Here is a 25768-nt window from a genome sequence, read left to right as displayed (position 1 = left end):
GTATCAGGATCTCCAACCCTGAAGAGTCCAAGGTTGTGGAGACAGAACACACAAAATGTACTGTGTTATTCGAAGTGATGGCAGATAGGACCACACCTGCTTCTACTTCTTGGTTTGGGACTCATATATCCTTCCTATTAGGGACAAAGCATCATATGGAGGTCTCTGATTTAATAAATACACTGTATCCCAAAGGGTGGTACTCCATCCTTTCATATTGTTTCCTCTGAGCTGGTTCTTCAGTTATAACTTTAGAAGGCAGTTCCAGTGTTCTGTGAGACTGGCTACCTCTAGATGGTGCAAGGTGGATTAAGACCAGTGGATCATATCATGGGCTCACTCTTATACCTCCTTCAATGTAGAGATACTATGCTTTATGAGGTTCCATACCTGTGGATCAGGCATTCTGTAATTCCCTAGATAGTGGTGCTAGTTAAACCTCTAAAGAGAGGAAAGGCACACTTTTAACTAAAATATGTATCTAACTCTGTAAAAATGAACTGCTGATACTGCCAGGTTGAAAGGGGCCCACATGAATATAAATTTTTTAAATCTCTTTTTTAAAACATAAATTAAAAGGATGCATTTGCCAAATCAGTGACTACACACCATGTAAGGGAAGGCCTTAGTCATCTGCTTTGGTGATAATACTACATCTGACACAGCAGCTGCATTTGGGGCTGTGGTAGTCTACAGTTATCTCCAGAATAAAACTGATTTCTGTAGGGGCCAGTCTGACAAATTAAACAGTGCTATGATAGAGACCACCACCCGTACATATTTTAGATCTTAACTGGTGTCACTAATCTCTGATATGCTCTCCACACACAATGTGATTGGCCATCATGTAGTTGTGAGTGATTGGCTGATCCTTAGAACCAAAGGTCCACCTAACGATAGGAGTATCCCTGCCTTTTTGGCTCCTTTTTAGAAAATCCAGTTCTAATTATTCAATTTCAGGAGGTCTTTTAGAGATACCTATTTTATGTTAATCACCAAAAACACAAAACGATGGTGAGTTAGATTAAGTCCTGACTTTAAGGAGCTTATATTCAAGAAATTAATACTAAATTCAGACTATGTCAAAGCCTCCACTGTCTGTCTTTCTCCCAGACATCAAGATTAATTAGGTTTGATAAAATTAAAAATAAAAAATCAGGTCATTCTTTAATAGTCTAGAATCAGTGTAGTTCTCAGAGAAAATTATAAAACAGCCAAAGAATTTCTTTCCTGAGGCCTCTGGTCTCTCCTTTCTATATTCTCTCCCTCTTGGGTATGAGTTCTTGTCTATTTCAAACAACCAGTGTCTCTTTTTCTTTCCATAATTTACCCTTCTTATCAAAGCCTGTTTTTAGAGAAAGACCTGATAAATATATTTCACTCCCATCAGTAACTGGTTAACAGCTAACTGCAATATAATTCCCTCTCAAGGATATTTACATTTCAACACTAAACAGAAACCTGAAAGTAATGCAGTGAGTCTTGAGTGTCATTTAGTGAGCAGGGAAAAATTTGTGGTTGATTAGAAACTTTGATACTCCTCAAATTAATCATATCATACAAGTGGTCACCTACACTACCAATAAAACAGGACAAGACTGGCCAATATTTCTTGCTAGGGCTTTCTAGTTTGGAAATTCAAATCTTCATAAGAGTTAGTAAAAGCAAAGCACTCTGAAGTTTTTGTTGTAAGTGCTAAGTTGTTTGCCATTGGCATTGAAGAGAATTGTTCATCATTAAAGACCATCTGAACAAATGTCACTTCAAAGTTTTTTTCTTGCTTATTCTAGGTGACTTATTAAATTGCTGTAACAAAGAAGTAAATATACCTGTGCATTTAGCTCTTCACAGAACTGTAAATATTAGAGGTGTCTCAAGGTAAATCATTATGTACTTTAAAACATAAGATTAAAAATTTTTCCATAATCGTTCTTTGTTTTTAAGAAAAACATATGGAGAATGCTGTACAGGACTCTTTTCTATTTCTTTAAGCATATTAGTATCAACTTTAGCACTAACCCCATGCTTCCTCCCAGTTCTGGCAGCAAACCACCTTCAAATGTGGTAGCAGGATAGTTAGAATATTTGTTGATTCAGCCCTTAACCTCCCTGGGCTACAGAGATTGCCAAATAGTTGAATTTTGGATGATGTTCTTGGTAAATGGGACCAGTTGTTTACTGTAAAAATGAGCTGAGACCACTAATCACAGAGATACCAGAAGTGGCCAAGCAGTGGGTCCTCTTTTTCCACCATGGTGGTCTTCATTAGAGACAAAGACCAAAGTTTATTTGGAGAGTCTGCTCATAAGTGAAGGCGTGCTTCTAAATGTCCATTTTAGCACTTAAGTGAACTTAACTGGAATGAGGCTGCCTGTGGCCAGCTACGTTAGTTGAGTAGATCTTAGTGCTAATGGATTCCCTTCACTTAAACCAGTTACATCTTTGGTATCTTTTATCCAGTGAGTTTGGTTGAGTAATTTGGTGTTTTTAGTTGTTACTCAAAAAGTAGTGCTGAAAGAAAACATGTGATTAAATCAGACAATAAAAAATTGTTTCTTGAGTTCCTACAGTGTGCAAGGCTGTGCCTAGTGAACACTGTGGGATATATATAAAAAGAATGTGTTATCCATAATTGGGGGAAATTTACAGCCTGCTTGAGAAAGACAAGATATATACATATACTGTTAATAATGGTAGTGGCATCATGTGAGAATTAAATAAATAGTTATTATAGTTCAGTGTTAGTACAGAGAGTTAACGTAAGATAGAAGGATTAGGGAAGGGGTCTTGGTAAAGATGGATCTTGAATTAGATTGTTGATGAATAAAGGGCAGGAAAAGGGGAGAGCAGTCCAAGCAGGGTAAATCACATGAGCAGAGCTGGACATCTAGGTAATATGCTTGGTGGATTTACAGACAGTGAATAAAACTGGCTAGCTGATGCAGATTTCTTGTGTTGGTTTAGAGTGACAGATAAGGTTATAAAAGTAGATTGGTGCCAAATTGCATAAGGCCTTTGATTCTAAGCTATGTCAGAGGCACAGTATTCAGTAGCTAGGTAGTCAGGCCTAATACCACAGTCGTATTGTGGAAAAAAATATGGAATCTTCCCCTTCATCTCCCAAGTAAACCAGCCAAAGTTTTATTGATTTGCCTGGTTTCTGACCATAACAGTCACAAATTTCTATCCTTTCATACTCAGTAGAAGTGGCAGTCTCTATAACAGTTATCTGAAAGGGGATGGAATCTTCTGCCAACCTAGGATGAATCTTAGTACTATTAGTTACTGTTAATAATAGTACTTAGTACTTTTGTTACAATGAGGTAGACCTGAGGCTGCTCACCAGATTGAGGAGGAAATCTTTCCATCCAGAGGAGAGTTAGCAACAACTAGGGCAACTGTCTTTGAAGATGCTTCCTGTTCCCAGTACTTGGTCTACAGCCATCTTTCCCAGTTCCTCCTTTTAGCAGGCAATAAAGTAGGGGACGATTTATTGCCTGGTTGACTGCACAGTTTGGTCAAATTCACTGCCAATTCCCATTAAGTCTCCTCATATCCTGTTATCATCTGGTGAAGCCCTTATACTTCCTCTTACAGAAAGCTGTGTCTCCATCAGTATCCCGTCCTCATGACCTGAACCATCAGGGACTGTAAAGGATCTGAGATTTTATCCTGTTTGCAAGCCAACAAGTTAGCCTGACAGTTTCAAAGATTCTGGTAGAAGACACAAGACTCCTGGGATAGAGACAAACGATAGTTTATTACTCTCAGCAATAGTAGTTTCTGGAGTATCAACATTTCTGCACTGACTCACTGAGCTTCAGTTCTCAGAGGGTGATATGAAGAGAGCTGGATGACCTTTGCATATACAGTGGGTTGCATTTCATAAGAAGAACTTGGAGCTTAGGGAAGCTGAATCTTTTATAATGGACAGCTATAAAAAATAATGGGTTCCAGAAAAAGACATTATTATATGGACAGTAAGTGTTCCTGCCTTTTGCTATGGGGGGAGACACTATCTCTATGTTTACTATACAAAATTCCCTGAAAAGAGACTGGTATGAGAAATGGTAAGTACCTCATTTGCGTAATGTGCAGAAATTCAAGAGACTATGGAGAATTGTCTCCAGCAGCATGTTAAGGTAAATTTTGGAGGTATAAAGATGAGTAAGATACATTCATTTTCCTCCATGAGCTCACATTATATTGGAATACACACATCCATAATTATAATATAGTGCAATAAGTACTCAACAGCCATGTTAACAGAGTTCTGTAGGAATATAAAGGAACAAGCTACTGATTTTGACTAAGAGGAACTATGAAAGGCTTCACAGATCATGATACATTTGAGTTGGTAGCAAATTGTATGATGAAGGAACCTCGGGGGTGGGGGTACTTAAGAAAGACTTCTGAGAAGCATGGTTGCTTGATCAAAGACGAAGACATAGTAGGGACTTACCAAATGCAAGCAGAGGGCAAGGGCATTCCAGAACAGATATATGAGGGAAGCTGGGTGTATTTAGAGAACTGCAGACAGTTCAGTGTTTTAGTCAAGTCTGTTTCCATTAAAAATGACAGAAACCTAGCTCAAACAGTTTTCAGCCAAAAAATCAGGACTGGCGAATGTAGTCAGGAAGTCCAGCAGTGCATGTGCCTAGAGGTTTAGCTAGATATAGGAGCTGGATGAATATAAGCAAATTACTCTCATCTTCTAGCCTTACTTATCTCTGTTGGCTTCATTCACAAACATTGTGGAACAGGTGGCTCTTGGCAACTCTAGGCTTATATTGCTCTAAGAGTTAGCAATCTTAGCAAAAAGAAAGCACTCTTCTTTCTGTATAGCTCCAGCAGAAATTCTAAGGTAGGCTCCAGCCAATCTGACTGGGATTGCATGGTCATCTTTAAGTCAATCACAACAACCATGAAACAGGAATACTGTAATTGGCAGGATTTGGATCACCTAGGGGTGTAGGTGACCCTATACTCCTAAAAACTGGGATGGGGACCAGAAGCACATGCACTGCAAACTGGGGAAGAGAGTAGTTCCCCAAAGAGATGGTGAGCAGATAAAAAGGAATGCCCTCTACATTTCACATTTTTGGTGCCCAATATCTGTATATACCCTTCTTCCCACTTACACAGGTTTTAAAATGCCTTTGGTAACATAGTGCATGTGGCTACCCACACAGCTAAAAATACACTCTCCCTTCTCCAAAGAAAGATAACCCGATGTATTGGTCAATTATTGCTTACAACTCCAAGGCCAGGTTCTTTGGGTAAGGTGCATTCTCAGTGAGGCCCAGATACAGGTCTACATCTCAACTAATCAGTATATGATTTTAGAAAGAAAACAAGATAGCCACACTATTCATTCCATTTGGAAAACGAGAGAATGAGAAACAATATAGAGTGGCCCAGGCCCAGAGTTGTGTATTTAGACCAAATGTAGGCGATTGATACATGACAGTTCCTCATAACAATATAAATCAGCTTTTTAAATCACCCAACTTCCCACTCCCTGCCACAAACTTACACACACCGAAATGAGGAGAATCTGAGGTAAAGAGTCTCTGGAATATATCATACATTCTATGAAACCAGGGAATATCTTGATTCTCTAGTATATGTTCAGTACCAAGAACAATGCCTGACACATGGTAACTACGTGTTAAAGGAATGACGAGATATTCTTAAAGATACTCATAAGAATTCTAAATGAGTCACGTATATAGACAATGAGTACCTAAAATGATATTTATCTAAAGGTAAGTATCAAATCACAGTCATGTTATTATCTCCAAAACATTTTGAAATATGAGTTTCACTGATTTTTATCTGGGGACAAGTTTTCTAAGGTTCTTTACATGGTTGCAAGCTATTGTCTACCAAAAAGCAAGTGGTTATCTAAAACATCCAATACCAATTACCTTTTTGCTTTACAGTTTTATTGAAGTATAATTTACATATAACAAAACTGCCTATAATTAAATTGTACAATTTGATAATTTTAGACATATGTTTAACTTGTGAAACAATCACTGAAATCAAAATAGTGAACTCATCCATCAAACCCCAAAATTTCTTTGTTTACCTTTGTAACCTTTCCTTTCTGTCCTTCATGTTCCCCCTTCCTCAGTCTACTACTGATGTGCTTTTTGTCACTATAGGTTATCCAAACTTAAGTATCAAATAATGGTCAAAATAAATTATTTTAAAATTATAGGTTTAGTAATTTTCTGTAGATTTCAGTAGAATGAAAGTAGGCTTTGCAATTGACTTTGTAGGTTTTTTTGAGTGACTTCAAATATACTGTAAATACTATTTAAGCAAAGTTTTATTTAGAAGAGAGAGTGTATGCTATGTCATAAAGGATTTTATTGTCTTTGTGGATTTTCTCTGAGTTTTTAGAATGTTACATATAAATGGAATTTAGAGTTCAGCTGTGCTATATTTGCTGCTTAAATATATAGAATTACAAAAGGGAAAATATATAAATAGCGATAATCATTTGCAAAGATTTTTAACAGTATCATAATGAAAAAAATCTGGTTTTCATGGCTTTTTAGACCTAAAACAGCAAAAGAGAATGAAAGTGAGCCAGATACTTAGATGAATTCTCTATTCTGCATTTATTTTTCCAGAAGCTCATATTTTCTATTTGTGGTTTTTTCAGAAGACAGAACAGTTCCTTAATTTGCAGTTGCACACTGCCCTGTGCTAAAGTTTAGTTTCTATAGTTTACTGGGAAAGTGAATTTATTATTTTTGTCCTTTCAAATATTTTTTTGGCATTAACTTTTGGATAGATTATTCTCACTCAGAAAATGTCATTTAAATCTTCTTTTATTACTTTCCTACTTGGACTCAGTATATTCCCGACATGGCATGTACTTCCACAAATGCTAAAGAACAAAATCTTATGATTGTTTTTTGGATCCATGTCTCAAACTAAATTCTCTCCTTACAGAACCTCTCTCCCTCTGGATGCATTCATTCTTGTTTGCATATGAAAAATTTCAATCCTATCTATAGAAGCTATACTGGTTGGTTATTTTTTGTTGGGGTGGAGTTGTTTGCTTTTTCAGACAAAGGGTAACTTTTGAAATTGCGTAATTGAAAATATAATTATTCAAATAGAATTTGTTTTTAAGTTGTTCATCAATTCAGGCCATCAAATGTTTGTTGAATGTACTGTATGCCCAGCACCAGACGAGGCTTTGCATAACTTTGCCCTTTAGGAATTCATAATTTTTATGTTGCCCTATCTTAAATGGTTTATTAATTTTATCTTTTCTCAATATGACTATTTTTCAAAGGAATATATTCATCTCTACTTTGTTCAGACTTATAAACTACTCAGAAGATAAATTTAAGCCAAACCATATTGAGTTCTTGTGTATTTAATGCACAGTGTATATAAAAATCAATGAAAAAACTTGAAATTTTTCATGATAGTTAAATGACCTAAATGTCACTCTTATCTATAATAACAGAGTATTTAAAGCTATATTATAAAATATCAGAAAAACTTAAATTTCCCCAAATATGTACTTTATTTTTAACCTATTATAATTGAACGTGCTATTACCTCCAAAATAATACAAATTCTGAACTTCACTGATTTCATCTGGGGCCAAGTTCAATGAACAAATTCTACTTTCTCTCTAATGGTCTTCAAATCATTACAAACTGTTGCCTACCAAAAAACAAATGATTATCTAAAACACCCAATACCAATTAACTTATTTTTGTATAGTTTTGTACAGGTGTAATTGAGGTATATTATAATATAATAAGCTGTATATTTTAAATTGTATAATTTCATAATTTTTCATGTACGTATAACCTGTGAAACCATCACCAAGATCAAGATATAAAAGGTATTTGTCAAACTCAACATTTGTTCATTTTTTGTAATCCCTCATTTTGTTTTTCTGCCCCCACCCTTCCCAGGTTACCACTGATCTGCTTTTTGTCACTTTAGATTAATTTGCATTTTTCTAAAGTTTTATGTAAATGAACTCATATAGTATATACTCTTTTTTGATCTGGCTTCTTTTACTTAGCATAATGCATTTGAGATTCATCCAGTTTGCCACATCCAGGTTGTTACATCTTACCAATATACCATAATTAGTTTATTCATTGGATTTATTTATTTGTGGATTATTTATCTGTTTACCATTTTTTAACTGGAAGGACTATATATTTCAAAATAAAACAGACTTACCATTCCTATTAAAGAAGTACTAATGTGCTCAATGTATACCATAGAGCATCACATATTTATTCTGTTAGGAGCCTCTAGCTTCCAGACTTCTGACAGCTGCCAGAATAAGAATGACAATATTTTAGTTTTATGATTTCTTATGAAACTAATGGAATCTGCTAGTGCTTTCGTTCCCAGGTTTTGCTTTAAAAATGCATGTGAACTAGGCTCAGCCTTTAGTGATTAGAGAATAATAAAACGTTTTTACTGGAAAGGATACTGAATCACTCTTCTCAGTGCAGTAAACAAATGTTAGCAGTCCAAAAATAGAAGACACATTTTTACTTATTATTTTTAAAGCTACTTGAGTTTTCTGCTTCTTGATAAAAATTGGTGATTAAACTATTTCTATTAAGAAGGCACCACATGCAAGATACAAAATCAATATACAAAAAAAGTCAGTTGTTTCTATACACTAATAATGAACTATCAGAAAGAGAACTTAAGAAAACAACCCCATTTATAATTGCATCAAAAAAAAACAAAACCCTTAGGAATAAATTTAACCAAGGCGGTGAAAAACCTGTATGTTGAGAACTGTAAGACATTGATGAAAGAAATTGAAGGAGACACAAATAACTGGAAAGATATTCCATGTTCATGGATTGGAAGAATTAATATTGTTAAAATGTCCATACTACCCAAAGCAATCTACAGATTCAGTGCAATCCCTACCACAACTCCAATGGCATTTTTCACAAAAATGGAACAAGCAATCCTAAAATTCATATGGAATCACAAATGACCCCAAATAGCAGAAGCAACCTTGAGAACGAAGAACAAAGCTGGAGGCATCGCACTTCCTAGTTTCAAACTATATTACAAAGCTCTAGTAATCAAAACAGTATGATATTGCCATAAAAACAGACACATAGATTACTGGAACAGAAGAGAAAGGAAAAAATGACCAGAAATAAACCCATCCACATGTGGTCATTTGATCTATGACAGAGGAGCCAGGAATATACAGTGATGGAAAGGTCAGTCTCTTCAATAATGGTTTGGAAATATTGGACAGCCACATGCAAAAAAAAAATGAAACTTGACCCCCTATCTTACACTATACACAAAAAATAACTCAAAATGGATTAAAAACTTGAACGTAATACCTGAAACCATAAAACTCATAGAAGACAACATAGGCAGAAAGCTCTGTGACATCGGTCTTGGTGATGACTTTTTTGGATTTGACACCAAAAACACAGGCAACAAAAGCTAAAATAAACAATTAGGACTACATCAAACTAAAAAGGTCCTGCATAGCAAAGGAAACCATCAACAAAGTGAAAAAGCAGACTATCAAATGGGAGAAAATATTTTCAAATTACATATCTGATAAGGGGTTAATATACAGAATATATAAAGAACTCATACAACTCAATAGCAAAAAAGAATCTAAGTATTATTCAGCCTTAAAGAAAGGAAATCCTACCATTTGTAATAACCTGGATGCACCATGAAGGCATTATGCTAAGTGAAATAAGACAGAGAAAGACAAATGCTATGTGATCTCACTTTTATGTAGAATCTAAATGAAAACAAACACAAAAAAACCTCATAGATACAGAGAACAGATTGGTGGTTGCAGGAGGCAGGGGTCAGGTGGGGAAGGTGGGTGAAGTGGGTAAAAGGGGTCAAAGGTGCAGACTTCCAGTTACAAATAAGTCATGGGGAGGTAATGCACAGCATGGTGACATAGTTAATAACACTGTATTGTACATTTGAAAGTTTCTAAGAGAGCAGATCTTAAAAGTTATCATCACACACACACAAAATTACAACTAAGCATGGTGATGGACATTAATTAATAGATTTCTTTCTCTCTATACATATACAGGTGTTTTATACCTGAAACTAATATGTTTTATGTCAATTATATCTCAACTTTTAAAACAAGCACCGCAAGTCAGACTGCTCATCCTTTTCCTCACTAAGGTGTTATATTTTCAGTTGTGATGTGACAACTTAGATAGTGAAGCACATTGTGGGAGAAACCATTTTGACTTTTCAGTGTTTACTAAAGTATTTTAGATGAAAAAAAAAAAAATTGAAACATTTTATCAGATTTTTGTTTTAAATTTTTTTTTCCGTATAGTTTCATGCCAATGTAGTTTTCTAATGAAAGTTATAGACTCTGAATGGTGTATTTTTAAATCTTTCAATCTCTGAGCTCTCTGAAATTTTGCTACTTGGCAAGGATGGCCACGTCCTGTCATTTGATTTACATTTTCAACAATGAATTAGAGAGTTAAAAAAATTATTTTATAAACATAGGTTATCATTAAAATTCAGTTGACCCAGTTAACTCTGATTTTTATATTTTAAATTTATTATTTAAAAGGTAAGATCTTTACTTGGTGATAACCCAGGTACGGAATTTTTTAAATAATAAAAATATTCCCACTAGCTATCTGTTTTATACATGGCAGTGCACATACATCAATCCCAGTCTCCCAATTCATCCCACCCCCCACTGTGTCCACACGTCCGTTCTCTACATCTGGGTCTCTATTCCTGCCCTGCAAATAGGTTCATCTGTACCATTTTCCTAAATTCCACGTATCTGTGTTAATATACGATATTTGTTTTTCTCTTTCTGACTTAACTTCACCCTTTATGACAGACTCTAGGTCCACTGCCATGTGTAAAACGGATAGCTAGTGGGAACCTGCTGTATAGCGCAGGGAGCTCAGCTTGGTGCTCTGTGGTGACCTAGAGGGGTGGGATTGTGGGTGGAGGGTGGGAGGGAGGTCCAAGAGGGAGGGGATATATGTATACATGTAGCTGATGCACTTCGTTGTGAAGCAGAAATTAACACAACATTGTAAAGCAACTATACCCCAATTTAAAAAAACAGTTTATTTAAAAAAATATATTCTCTGGCCAAGTTTCAAAGGTATCCTATTTGAGGAGATTTTTCCCCTCCTTTTAATAACTATACTGATGTGCTTCTGAACTTTTAAATAAAGTTTTAATTTTAAAATATTCAACTTACATGGCTATAATATAAGAACAGATTTGCTGACATCTTTTGTCTCTTATTCCCTGGTCTTTGGTACTTTTTGTCTTTTAAATATTCCTTTACTATAATTTTAATGAGTAAGAAGGAGCAGATATTCATGCATATATACTCAATAGTTCATGTTTATCCAGAAGTCACCTCATAACTTTTTTCTTACTGTTTATTGAAAATAAAGCACAGACACTAAAAACTATGTAAAACAAATGTATATCACAAACAGTTATAAGACAAACACTCTTATAACTACCACACAGGTCAGGAATAGAACTGCCAGTTATCCCCAGAAACTTTTATGGATCCCAACCCAGGCACAAGCCTATCTCTCCTCCAAAAAGTAAGCAGTTCCTCATTTTTCTTTTATGGTTTATCACTTGGGTGTACATCTTTTAAAACTGTAGCTTAGTCTTGTTTGTTTTACTCTTGTGTCTTTCAGTGTACAAGTTCTCCTTCCATTGCCTTTTCCCCACTTTATAATTTAGTTGTTGAAGATCCCCAGCCATTTAACCTGTAGAGATTCCCACAGCCTGGATTTTGCTGATTATAGTCTCATGGTGTAGTTAAACATGTTTCTCCCTCCTCTGTATTTCCTGCAAATTGGTAGCCACATATAGAGGCCTAGCCAAGGTCAGTTTCGCTTGTTTGTTTTTGGCAAGACTATGGGTGATACTGTGTTCTTTCATCAGGAAGCACAAAATGTCTATCATCATTCTGTGATGTTAACAGTTGTGATTCCTCAACTCCCTACATACATTAGATCATTTAGGGGATTGCAAAATGGAGATATTCTTGTTCTTTCATTTCTTTTTCATTTATTGGCTGGAATACATCCCCTAATCTACTATTTGGTTAGTTGTGTTATGGTATGTATAGAAAAGGTGGAATAAATGCTTGATTCTTCACCTTTGTTTACCAGTTTTGGAAATAATGAGTTGGCTCTCTTTCATCTGCTAAATGTGAATAATTTTTTGTTGTTGTATCATTTTGAACTACTGAATTTAATCATATTTGACCTGTTGCAATCCATTGCAATTTTTGTCCTTACTGAAGTTCATATTGTCCCATTTCTGGCTGGTGATATCCTCTTCAAGCTCCCAGAGTTCTTTTAACGTGACTCCAGGTTTGATACCTTTTACAGCTTGCTTTCTAGTATGACAAGGTATTCCAGGCTCAGCTGGAGAATGGAAAGGAATTATGAATTTATCCATGAGGATGCTGTGAACCAGTGGTTGTAAACTGGTACTGAGGGGCCAAAAGTAGCCACCAACCATGTTGTCCCTTTTTATTGTCAAAAGAAACAAACAAATCATTATTCAAGAACAAAAAAAAATCAATTTTTTTAGCATTTACTATATGCCACGTGTTGCACTAGTTTCTGGGAATATGGTGGTTAATAAGAGATAAAGCTGCCCTTAGGGAATTTACAATCTGATGAGGAAAACAATACAAGCCAAAACACTATCAAGTAAACTTGCAGGACCCTAGGATGGTGTGAGTCTTAGAAGGGTCCTAACTCAGGGTATTGGAGGTCAAAGAAAGATTTGCAAGTAAGATATTATTTAATCTCCTATTTAAAACTTAAGTGTTCCAGGTGAAGAAAGATAAGGGAAAATTACTCAAGACAGAGAAGGTATAGATGAACCTGATTTCCTTTAGTTAGAAAAGCCATCAGCATGTCTGTATTAAACATATTCTGTTCCAGAACTTCCAGATATCTGATCCTGTGTCCAGTCTTTCTGTTACCACTGCCTTTTCTCTTGCCAGAAACGACCACAAGTAATATTTTTCTCCACAGAATCCAAGTTTTAAATTGGAGTCATTTCTGTCCTAATCCAGACTGGATAAGTTGGTATCACTTACTGTTGATTTTTTCTTTTTTTCCAAGATGAGTTTTCCAGAATCAACCTTGCTATTCCATCTTACTTGTTGGCATTTTAATTACCATAATATTTACCCCTCCAATGAACTGTCTTTTCTAGCTGACATTCATACTTAATTGCAGCCTTCTTTACTTTTAAAGATATGATTCTTGTACTTGTCCTACTTTTTATTCCTTTGTCCATGTCAGAAGGAAACACTGAAACAGCTTATCTGTGACAAAATACAAGGAAAACTATAATTATTAGCTTATTATCAATATTGAAACTGATTATGATGAATTTCATTCTAATGTATTATTTCAGTAAGAATATCGATCTAACCATTTTGGAGCAACACTGTTGGTCTTTTCTCAGCACAGATTTTTTTTGACACTTTGGTCCATTTCTATTTCTTGAGAAAACTGTTTTAGACTGCTAAAGTATAATTTCTGAAAAGGTAAAATTATGATTTTCAGGCAAATATGAAATAAACATGGGTTAAAGATTTTATCCAGTTTGTTAATTAATGATGGAACCAGTAAGATGTTAATACAAATTCAAAGAACATTGAGCTATTTATAGACAATTGAATATGGGAATGTTAGAGTAAGATAGTTGAGTTCGATACAAAACTGATTAGTATCCTGTATGTTAAGCTATATAACCTTTGAAGTTATTGTTTTTTTCACCAAACAGAAGAATTAGCATATAGTTAGTTCGTAAACAGTGAGTCTAACAAAGTACATTCCCCTAATCCTTGGTTGGCTCTGTGTCCCATATGACACTGGAAAGACCTGTTACATATTTTTTTGCCTTTTTTTCAAGTTGTGAATGATTTTGAATAAGATTTCAAAAATCTCTTAGACTGGATTAGAGAATTTTCTTTGGGTCTGAGGATTGTTCATGAATAACTGATGAAGTAAGCTCTGTTTTAGTATACTTAGTAAGTTTTGTATTCCAATGTCAGACAACTGCCTAATGATTAATCTTTAATATTGAAGTTTTGAGGAGAATAAATCATTTTTATTGGACATCAAAGAAAGACAAAGGGAATTTTTATATGCTTAATAGATTTAAAGTAATTTGCTATGGAATAAACTCTCTATATTTTTATGTTCCCTAGGGTTTTCCTGGAGATATTGGGATTCCTGGACAAAATGGCCCTGAAGGATCAAAGGTAAGGAAAAAAAGAAAAAGAAAAACAGAAGAAGAAAAAAGTATGGTATCTATAGTTTTCTAATGTCAAATCTCAATGAATGGGTAAAAAAATATTTTAGAAATATCAGAACATTTCTGGATATTTTTGAGCTGACTCAGTGCATTTAAAAAACCTTGTACAGCTTGTTTTGAGATAATCAGGAAGTAGTTTGCGTGTCTGGTTGTTCTTTTGGTATCATTTGTTTAATAGGAGTGTGTTTATACAGCCTCTTGGGTTCAGGTCATTGAAAATGATTTTCCTGGTTTGGTCTAGACTTAGATTAGGGTGACAGTATTTGCAAAGCACATAAATAACTGAAAAAATGATTTCTTATAAGAGGTGAAAAAAATTAAAAAACCCCAAAAGCTATAGCCTATGCTAAATGGATGAGAGTTCTCTGACCACTAAAACCCTTTAGGGCCTATTAAATATCCACTGATTAAAATAAAAGAAAGCCTATGGTGTTCTGGAATTTATACATAGCACAAACTACCTGCAGAAACCTAATCATTTGTAACTTCCTTTACTGTTGTTGTGTATGTATACTAGAAATTATCCATAGAAAACCTTTAAATACCAAGCTTTGCCAAGCAGGCTGACATAGCATGAGCATTGCAAACAAATAAAGTATGTGAATAGACACAGAACAATGAAATAGCCTGAAGTTTGGAGAACTGACAGGTTATGAAGTATAGCTGCTGTGGAAGGTTATTAGTGTGAGTAGAGAGGAAGTGTTAGGGGATGAAGCTGGAAAGGATATTAATATAGCTATATTTGTTAGTGTACTATAGTGTCAAGTACTACAGTACTGTAGTAAAGGTTTTACAGATATCTCATTTAATCTTCACACAGCTTTATGAGGTAGATTTTATCCCCATTTTATAGATAGTTAAGTTATTCCCTCACAGTCACATAACTATCAGGTGACTTAGTCAGGATTCTAAACCAGACATGATTTCAAAGTCTGAGCCCTTAACCACTTAGTTTGGGGATTAAATTGTGGGGAAGGTTTAAGACCATGTTGAAGAGTTTCTACTTCTACCATGGGCATCATGGAGTATTCAAAGATTTTTAAGTAGTAAAGTGTCCTAGGTGATTTTTTTTAAAAAAGATACCTCTTATGTCAGCATGGAGGATGGTTTAACAAGAGAAAAAATGAAGGCAAAGAGATGAGCTAGAAAAAGCTAGAAAAGAAGTTATAAAGATCTGAAGTGAAACAGAACATTCATTCAATCAACAAATACTTACTGGCTGCCTCTTATGTGACAGCCATTGTGCTAGACCCTAGGGCTACAAAGATGAAAAGTCCTGCTCCCTACTTGCAAGAAACTTACAATCTAGAGAAATATATGCAGGAAATCCTTTATAATAACCATGTGAATAACATATAATATGTGATACTGTGTGAGTATAGGGTTAGGGGACTCAGATTACATTTTGTAGAGAAGGTAGCACTTGAGCTGACATGATGAATGAGTCGGAATTTGGAGACAGACAAATAAGATATATGGCATTCAGGAAAAGGAAACTTGTGAGAGGATGAAGGTGCAGTATTTGGAACACATTTGTACTAAAAGTTATTCATTCTTTATGTGAAATTCAAATCTAACTGGGCATCCTGTGTGTTATCTGAAAACACTACTGGCCACCTAACAGCTCTCCCTGTACATATTCAGCCGTATTTCCCCCTCCCTTTCTGTCTCCACAGAAAAGGTATTCCTCCCCCTCCCCAGTATTCAAGTTTCACATATGTTTTGTATCAGACCCTCTCCTGACTCCTGAATGACCTCATGCCATCAATTATCACCTTTATCCTGATCTCTCCTTTGACTCAAAATTTCCTATCTTTGCCCTTGAAACCATTTTCACTGCCAATGTTTTAGTTTAGGCCCTATTTATTCTTCACCAGGATTAGTGTAATAGCCCTCTAATTGTTCTTCTTGCCACCATTCTGGCATTTCTTCAAATCTACATCCAAACTACTGATGTAATAATGTTTGTAAAGTATAGATTTCATCATGTCATTCTTGTACTTAAATTCTTCAGTATCTCCATAGCTTCCAGGTTAAGGATTATAATTCTTTACTTTTTACACAAGGTTCTTTATGACCTACTCTCTCTCTCTAACTCTGTTGTCACCTAGTCACATCTCCCATTGCTCTTCCAAAAGCGTTACTCCAGGTAGACTATTTAGAGTACCAAACCATGCCATACTTGTTCAAATCTCACAGCTTCCTACATGCTGTTTTTTTATCTGGATCTGTGCCCTACTTATCTAGCTAACACCTACACATCACATGCCACATTGTCCAGGAAGCTTTTCCTGTTCCTCTCAAATCTAATTGAGATGTCTCTTCTTTGTATTCCTAAAAAAAAATCTATCAAGCACTTATCTTCATATAACTGCTGATTTGCTTATCTCTCTATTAGACTATAAGCTTTTTGAGAAAGACACTAATTGGTTTTATACATATCACAATAACCATGATAATATCCATAGCACATAATAGGAACATAATAGATATTGGCTAAGTGGATGATTGATTGAATGACTATTTAAAAACTAATTCAGAAATAAAAACAATACAACTTGGTAACTGATTAAATGAAGGTGATGGGAGAAAGAGAAGTCAAAGATAAAACTGGGACTATGACTTGGGTTACTGATGTCATTGACTTAACTAAGGAACTCAGAAGGAGGAGCAGGTTTGGAAGATGGGGAAGACAAGAAATTTGATTCTGGGTATACTTAGCTTGCGGTATCTGATTGACGTCGAGACAGAAATAATCAATATCTAGTAGTAAACCAAATCCCAAAGTAGAAACAGTAGCATGAACGGACATTGAGAGAGAGAGGTAATATAGAGAATTGAGTTGAGAATTTCTCATATGTAATTTAGCCCCTTACCTGCTCTATACTTAGGAACCTGAACTTGATGCATATATAAACACATTCATTTTTCCATTCATTCAGTAATTCATTCATTTAACATTTATTGAGTTTCTTGTGTGTTTTAAGCCAAGTACTAAATGTGAGATGATAAAGATTTCTGAACTATGGTCCCTCCCCTTGATGAGATTACAGTTCAGAGAGAGGTTGGAAAAAAAAAATCACAAAGTATTGTAAGACGTACTATATAAAAGAGTTGGTGAAGGGCTATGAGAGCCTAGATAATTGAGCAACAGATTCTGCCTTAGGAAATTGGGAATTACTTCAAGAGAAAGTGATAATTGAACTTAATTTTTTTTTCTTCTGTAGGGTTTCCTAACTTTAAAAAAATTTTATTGAAGTACAGCTGATATACAATATTATATAAGTTACAGGTGTACAACATGGTGATTCACAATTTTCTAAAAATTAAAAAAAATTTTTATTTTATATTGGAGTATAGATGATTAACAATGTTGTGTTAGTTTCAGGTGTACAGCAAAGTGATTCAGTTATACATATACATGTATCTATTGTTTTTCAAATTCTTTTCCCATTTAGGTTGTTACAGAGTATTGATCAGCATTCCCTGTGCTATACAGTAGGTCCTTGTTGGTTATCTATTTTAAATATAGCAGTATGTACATGTCAATCCCAAACTCCCAATCTATCCCTCCCCCCGACTTTTCCCCCCTGGTAACCATAAGTTCATTCTCTAAGTCTGTGAGTCTGTTTCTGTTTTGTAAATAAGTGCATTTGTATCCTTTTTTAAAATATTCCACATATAAGTGATATCATATGATATTTTTCTTTCTCTGTCTGACTTACTTCAGTTAGTATGATAATCTCCAGGTCCTTCCATGTTGCTGCAAATGTTGTTATTTCATTCTTTTTTAATGGCTGAGTAATATTCCATTGTATTTATGTACGACATCTTCTTTATCCGTTCATCTTTTGATGGACATTTAGGATGCTTCCATGTCTTGGCTATTGTGAACAGTGCTGCAGTGAACACTGGGGTGCGTGTATCCTTTCAAACCATGGATATATGCCCAAGGGTGGGATTGCTGGATCATATGGTAACTTTATTTTTAAGTTCTTAAGGAACCTCCATACTGTTCTTCACAGTGGCTGTACCAATGTACACTCCCATGAGCAGTGTAGGAGGGTTCCCTTTTCTCCACACCCTCTCCAGCATTTATTGTTTGTAGACTTTTTGATGATGGTCATTCTGACTGGTATGAGGTGATATCTCATTGTAGTTTTGATTTGCATTTCTCTAATGATTAGTGATGTTGAGCATCTTTTCATGCACGTCTTGGCCATCTGTATGTCTTCTTTGGAGAAATGTTTATTTAGATTTTTTGCCCATTTTTTGATTCAGTTGTTCGCTTTTTTGATATTGTGCTTCATGAGCTGTTTGTAAATTTTGGAGATTAATCTCTTGTCAGTCACATCATTTGCAAATATTTTCTCCCTTCTGTGGGTTGTCTTCGGTTTTGTTTATGGTTTCCTTTGCTGTGCAAAAGCTTTTGAGTTTAATTATGTCGCATTTGTTTATTTTTGTTTTTATTTCCATTACTCTAGGATATGGATCAAAAAAATACTGCTGTGATTTATGTCAAAGAGTATTCTGCCCATGTTTTCCTCTAAGAGTTTTATAGTATCCGATCTTACATTTAGGTCTTTAATCCATTTTGAGTTTATTTTTGCGTATAGTGTTAGAGAATGTTCTAATTTCATTTTTTTTTACATGTATCTGTCCATTTTTTCCAGCACCACTTATTGAAGAGACTGTCTTTTCCCCATGTGTAGTCTTCCTTCCTTTGTCATAGATGAATTTACCATAGGTGCATGGGATTTCTGGGCTTCCTATCCTGTTCCATTGATCTATATTTCGGTTTTTGTGCCAGTACCACACGGTTTTGGTGATTTTATCTTTGTAGTATAGTCCGAAGTCAAGGAGTGTGATTCCACCTCCTCCGTTTTTCTTTCTCAAGATTGCTTTGGCTATTCAGTGTCTTTTGTGTCTCCCTGTAAAATTTAAGATATTTGTTCTAGTTCTGTGAAAACTGCCATGTGTAATTTGATAGAGATTGCACTGAATCTGTATATTGCCTTGGGTAGTTTAGTCATTTTGACAATGTCGATTCTTCCAATCCAAGAACAGGGTATATCTTTCCAAATGTTTGTGTCATCTTCAATTTCTTTTATCAGTGTCTTATAGTTCTTAGAGTACAGGTCTTTTGCCTGCTTAGGTAGGTGTATTCCCAGGTATTTTATTCTTTTTCATGCGATGGTAAATGGGATTGTTTCTTTCATTTCTCCTTCTGATCTTTCATTGTTACTGTATGGAAATGCAACAGATTGCTGTGTATTAATTTTGTGTCCTGCAACTTTACCAAATTCATTGATGAGCTCTAGTAGTTTTCTGGTAGCATCTTTAGGATTTTCTATGTGTAATATCATGTCATCTACAAACAGTGACAGTTTTACTTCTTTTCCAATTTGGATTCCCTTTATTTCTTCTTCTCTGATTTCCATGGCTAGGACTTCCAAAACTATGTTGAATAAAAGTGGCGAGAGTGGATATCCTTGTCTTGTTCCTGATCTTAGAGGAAATGCTTTCAGTTTTTCACCATTGAGTATGATGTTAGCTGTAGGTTTGTCGTATATGGCCTTTATTATGTTGTTGGTATGTTCCCTCTATGCCCACTTTCTGGAGAGTTCTTACCATAAATGAGTGTTGAATTTTGTCAAAAGCTTTTTTTGCATCTATTGAGATGATCATTTGGGTTTTCAGTTTGTTGATGTGTTGTATCACACTGATTGATTTGCAGATATTGAAAAATCCTTGCATCCCTGGGACAAATCCCCCTTGATCATGGTGTATGATCCTTTTAATGTAGCACTTTTTTATTTTATACATAATAGTTTGTACCTCTTAATCCCTACCCCATCTTGCACTCCACCCCCTAACTTTATGTTTTAAAGTATGCATATCATACTAGGTGAAGAACACAAGATAGCTTTGTAAATCTCCTTCAGTTTGTAAATTTTGTTTCTATTAAATTTTTGTTAAGAACAATGTCAGAGAACTGAAGAAAGGCAGTTGACCTTTTGAATAGTATTATAATCGTAATCTTTAATACTTCCTTCTCATTACTTCCTTTGGTCTTAAAATTACAATATAAAAGTGGGACAAAAGATCTGAAAGCCAGACATTTTTTTTTTCCAGACATTTTAATGAATATTAATGGTTGAATTTCCAGTGGGTAGTAGTTACTTTTTAGATTGCTTTGTCTAAATTTTTTCAATAAACATGAGCTTGTAGCCTCATCAGCACCAACATATGAGACTAATTGTTTTTCTACACATGACTGAATTTTATTATAATATCCTAGATGATTTAATCAAAAGAACCAGAAAATTTTAAAGGAAGACGAATATTATTTTATGTGTTATAGGTTGGGAAGGGTCTGTTTTTGTCTCTCTTTTTCGTCCTTCCTATTTGCCTCAAAATTGTTTCTAGAAACAGAAGGGAAAAGTAGAGCCAAACATACTGACCCTATTTGCATGATGTGTTTCTTTAGTTGTGTATACACTATGTCATGGAAGCATCTTAAAAATTCCTTTATTTTCGTATATATGTCTTCTTTAGAAAGTGGGGACAATATAAATTATTAAAGTTCTGTTTGGGTTATACAAGATGGTCATCAAAAAAATCATGTGCACGCTGTTTGAAATACATGGTTACACTATTTGCAAACCCTTCCAGAGCAATTTGGCACAGCTCTAAAGAAGCCTTTTATTTTCTCCTCATTTTCTGCCAGTTGACTAAAAATCTCAAACTAACATTGGAAACTTATGTTAACTATGGTTCTGTTGATTGTGGGATTGTGTGTGTACATATATGTGTATATAGATACAAAGCATACTTCAACAAGCCTTCTTGAGAGCTACCCAGTTTGGCAGTCTGTTTTCAAGCATCCCATAACATTAGCAAAACCACATCCGTTGCTGCTTACTGCAGAAAGTGAGTACCCAATAAATATTCTCTGTTCTCCAGTAAACAGAGGAATAACTTATTTGTTGCCATAATGGTTTATGTTGTTACTTTGGTTATGGAATTAAGGATGGTAACACAGACTGTTCTTGTTTGTTGTATAACATCCCTAGTAGGTTTTTAGAAAAAGCCTATTCGTGCGGTTATGTTACAGAATATATGGAAATAATTTTTACACTGAGTTATTAAAATATGTTATATGTTTATCTGTATAACTAACAGATTAGTTATATTAGTTATAATAGATCTGGTGAACTAACTTAATAAGAGGAAAATGCATTCCTAAATAGTTTTCTGAGATCAACTCAAGCCAGCCCTGAAGATTCACATTCCAAAATCAAGATTTTGTTCACAGATTTCTTATTTTAACCATTTTATTTTCCAGGCAGCATTTAGTCAGCTGAGAAATATTTATTGAGTTTATACAGCGGGCAATGGACTTTGTTAAGCAATTACTTGGAAATAAGATTAAAACATGCTCTTCTGTCTACTAGGAACTTGTAATCCACTGGAAACATGAGATTGCCACATGTGAAAAGTTGAAAAGTAAACTAGGTAGCACATAATAAATGGAAAAGGAGCTCAGAGAAGAGAATAATTTGTATGGCCATTTTTCTGAGAGACTTCATAGAGAAATCGGGATTTGAGTTGGATGAGTTGGATTTGGCCAAGTAGAACGAAGGAATGAGATTTTATGCAACAGGTGCAAAACCAACACAATGATGGAGGTGTGGAAATAAACCTACCTGACTTAAAAAAAAAAAAAGTTAGTAGGTAGATTGTGACTGATCTTAAATATAAAGTTGAGGAGCTTGAATGCTAATAAGCCCATGGAAGTTTTTTTTTAATTGTGGTGAAAAGCATACAACATAGAATCTATTCTCAACAAAATTTTAAGTGTACAGTACAGTACTGTTAACTATATGCATATTTTTACACAGCAGATCTCTAGAATGTTTTCATCTTGCATGACTCAAACTCTATACCCCTTTAACAGCAACTCCAATTTCTACCTCCCCCAACCACTGGCAACCAACACTCTTTCTGCTTCTATGAGTCTGACTACTTTAGATACCTCATATAAGTAGAATCATGCAATATTTGTCTTTCTGGGACTGGCTTATTTCACTTAGCATAAGGACTTCAGGGTTCGTCCATATTATAGCCTATGTCAAAATTTCGTTCTTTTTATTTATTTATTTATTTTTAAAAGCACAACATGTTTATATTTTAATACACAACCGAAATACAAAACACTATAGTAAATTGATGGCAATAAAATATGGTATTTCATTTGCATTGCATGACATATGGTTAACATCCTTAGTCATAAATGAGTGCTTAGAAACCAGTAACGAAGATGTCGATATACCAAGAGGAATGGGAAAAAAAAAAAAAACCAGAAGAAAATGAAATAACACAAGTAACTAGGAAGGATTAAGCATATATGAAGATGACTGAGCTGAACAATAACAGAATAAAAGCAAATTTTTTGTAATATCATATTACCAAAGATTAGAAATTTAACATTTGTACAGTGTTAGGAAACATACCCACGTAAACACTGGGGGACAAGATTGATGAGGTCCTGCCTATATAGTAAGGGAAAATCTAGTTTGGACTCAAAACTATAAATTTGGGATATCCTTAGTCCTAACAGTTCCAATTCATTGGAATTATTTCAACAAATTAGTTGGATAAATTTACAGTTTATATATAAACCATGTTTACTGCATAGAAAATTTGTAGCTAGTATTTGGACCCCCCAAAAATGACTTGCATATTAATTTGTTTATCAATACACCCAAAAGGATGTGCACAAAATTTACACAGTGAAACAAAATAGAATTTTGTTCTTTTTAAAGGCTGCATAATAATAGTCCATTATCCAGTAGTCCAAAAACCCACATTTTCTTTATTCACTCATCCATCAATGAACAGTAAGGTTGTTTCCACCTATGGGCATACCTTGGAGATTTTGCAGTTTCAGTTCCACACCACTGCAACAAAGCAAATATCACAACAAATCCAGTCACACAAATTTTTTGGTTTCCCATGCATACAGAAGTTATGTTTATACTATACTGTAGTCTATTAAGTATGCAATAGCATTATGTCTAAAAAATGTACATACCTCAATTAAAAAATACTTTATTAGTAAAAAATGCTAACCATCATCTGACAATACAGGGCTGCCAAAAAGTTTCAACTTGTAAAAAATGCAGTATCTGTGAAGTGCAATAAGGTGAAGCTTAACATAAGGGATGCCTGTGTGAACATGGTAGTGCAGATATCTCTTGAAATCCTGTTTTTAATTCTTCTGTATAATATCCAGAAGTGGGATGGCTGGATCATATGGTAGTTCTATTTTAATTTTTGGAGGAACTGCCATACTGTTTTCGTACTGGCTGTACCATTTTACATTCTCACCAACAGTGCACAAGTGTTCAAATTTCTCTACATCTTTGCCAGTACTTGTTATTTTCTGTTTGTTTTATAATGGCCATCCTAACAGGTGTGAGGTGGTCTCTCATTATGGCTTTGATTTTCATTTCCCTGATGATTAGTCATGTTGAACAATTTTTCATGTGCCTCTTGGCCATTTGTACATCTTATTTCCAGAAGTATGTGTTCAAGTCCTTTGCCCATTAGTTTAATTGTTTTATTTGATTTTTGCTATTGGGTTGTAGGAGTTCCTTATATATTTCAGATATTGAACCCTGTCAGGTATTTGGTTTGCAAATATTTTCTCCCATTCTTTAGGTTGTCTTTTCACTTGGTTGATTGTTTTCTCTACTGTGCAGAAGTACTTAGTTTGATGTAGTCCCAGTAGTCTCTTTTTGCTTTTGTTGCCTTTGCATTTGGTGCCAAATCCAAAAAATCATCACCAAGACTGATGTCAAGGAGGTTTCTGCCTATATTTTCTTCTAGGAGTTTTATGGTTCAGGGATTACTAGTCTTTAATCCATTTGCTTATTGATGTAAGTGTATTTTAAGTTGATGTATGTGTATCGTGTAAGATAAGGTTCAATTTCATTCTTCTGCATGTGGATATCCAGTTTTCCTAACACCATTTGTTGAAGAAACTACCTTTTCTCCATTGTTTAGTCTTGGCACCCTTATCAAAGACCATTTGATGGTATAAGCATCAGTTTATTTCTGGGCTCTATTGTGTTCCATTGGTCTATATCTCTGTCTTTTTGCTAGTACAAAACTGTTTTGATGATTGTAGCTTTGTAATATGTTTTGAAATCGAGAAGTGTTATTCTTTCTCAAAGTTGTTTTGGTCAGGGTCCTTTTTGGTTCCATATGAATTGTAGAATTATTTTTTTTTCTCTATCTGCAAAAAATTCCATTGGAATCTTGCTAAGGATTGCATTGAATCTGTAGATTGGTTTGGGCAGTATGGACATTTTAAGAATATTAAGTCTTCCAGTCCATGAATATGGGATGTCTTTCCATTGTTTGTGTCTTCTTTAATTTCTGTCAGTAATGTTTTGTAGTGCAGGGGTCCCCAACCCCCAGGCCGCGGACAGGTACCCTGTGGGTCCTGTTAGGAACTGGGCCCCACAGCAGGAGGTGAGGGGTGGGCAAGCAAGCGAAGGTTCATCTGCTGCTCCCCATCACTCCCCATTGCTTGCATTACTGCCTGAACCAAACCCCCCCCCCACTATCCATGGAAAAATTGTCTTCCACGAAACTGGTCCCTGGTGCCAAAAATGTTAGGGACTGCTGTTATAGTGGACTATCTTTCCATTTATTTGTGTACTTTTTAATTTCTTGCATCAATGTCTCATAGTTTTCAGTGTACAGGTCTTTCACCTCCTTGGTTACATTTATTCCCATGTGCTTTATTCTTTTGGGTGCAATTGTAAATGGGATTGTTTTCTTAATTTCACTTTTTGATGGTTATTAGTGTATAAGAATGCAATAGTGTATTGATTTTGTATCCTGCAACTCTACTCAATTCGTCTATTACTTCTAACAGTTTTCTGGTGGACTCTTTATGGTTTTATATATATAGTGTCGAGTCATCTGCAAATAGTGACCGTTTTACTTCTTCCTTTCTAATTTGGATGCCTTTTCTTTCTTTCTTTCTTTCTTTCTTTCTTTTCTTTCTTTCTTTCTTTCTTTCTTTCTTTCTTTCTTTCTTTCTTCCTTCCTTCCTTCCTTCCTTCCTTCCTTCCTTCCTTCCTTCCTTTCCCTAATTGCTGTGGCTCAGACTTTCAATTCTATGTTGATTAAAAGTGGCAAAAGTGGGTATCTTTTTATTGTTTCTGATCTTAGAAAAAGAGCTTTCAGCTTTTCATTGTTGAATATGATATAAGCTGTGGATTTGTCATATATGGACTTTATTATGTGGAGGTACATTCCCTCTATACCCACTTTGTTGAGGGGTTCTTTTTTAATCATAAGTGGATGTTTA

General features: G+C 34.9%; 1 protein-coding gene across 4 annotated transcripts in view; it reads left to right on the top strand.

The window, feature by feature from the left end:
- COL24A1 (collagen type XXIV alpha 1 chain) overlaps nt 1-25768 on the top strand; it is a 389925-nt gene that overhangs the window by 139371 nt on the left and 224786 nt on the right. For all 4 annotated transcript variants that reach the window (XM_059925489.1, XM_059925499.1, XM_059925479.1 and 1 more), the window contains one exon: nt 14273-14326. In XM_059925489.1, the coding sequence (XP_059781472.1) occupies nt 14273-14326 (54 nt within the window). The remainder of the gene's footprint in view (nt 1-14272; nt 14327-25768) is intronic.

Source organism: Balaenoptera ricei, chromosome 1, assembly GCF_028023285.1.
Source record: "Balaenoptera ricei isolate mBalRic1 chromosome 1, mBalRic1.hap2, whole genome shotgun sequence".
Taxonomy (NCBI): Eukaryota; Metazoa; Chordata; class Mammalia; order Artiodactyla; family Balaenopteridae; genus Balaenoptera; species Balaenoptera ricei.
This window is presented reverse-complemented; position numbering and strand designations above follow the sequence as displayed.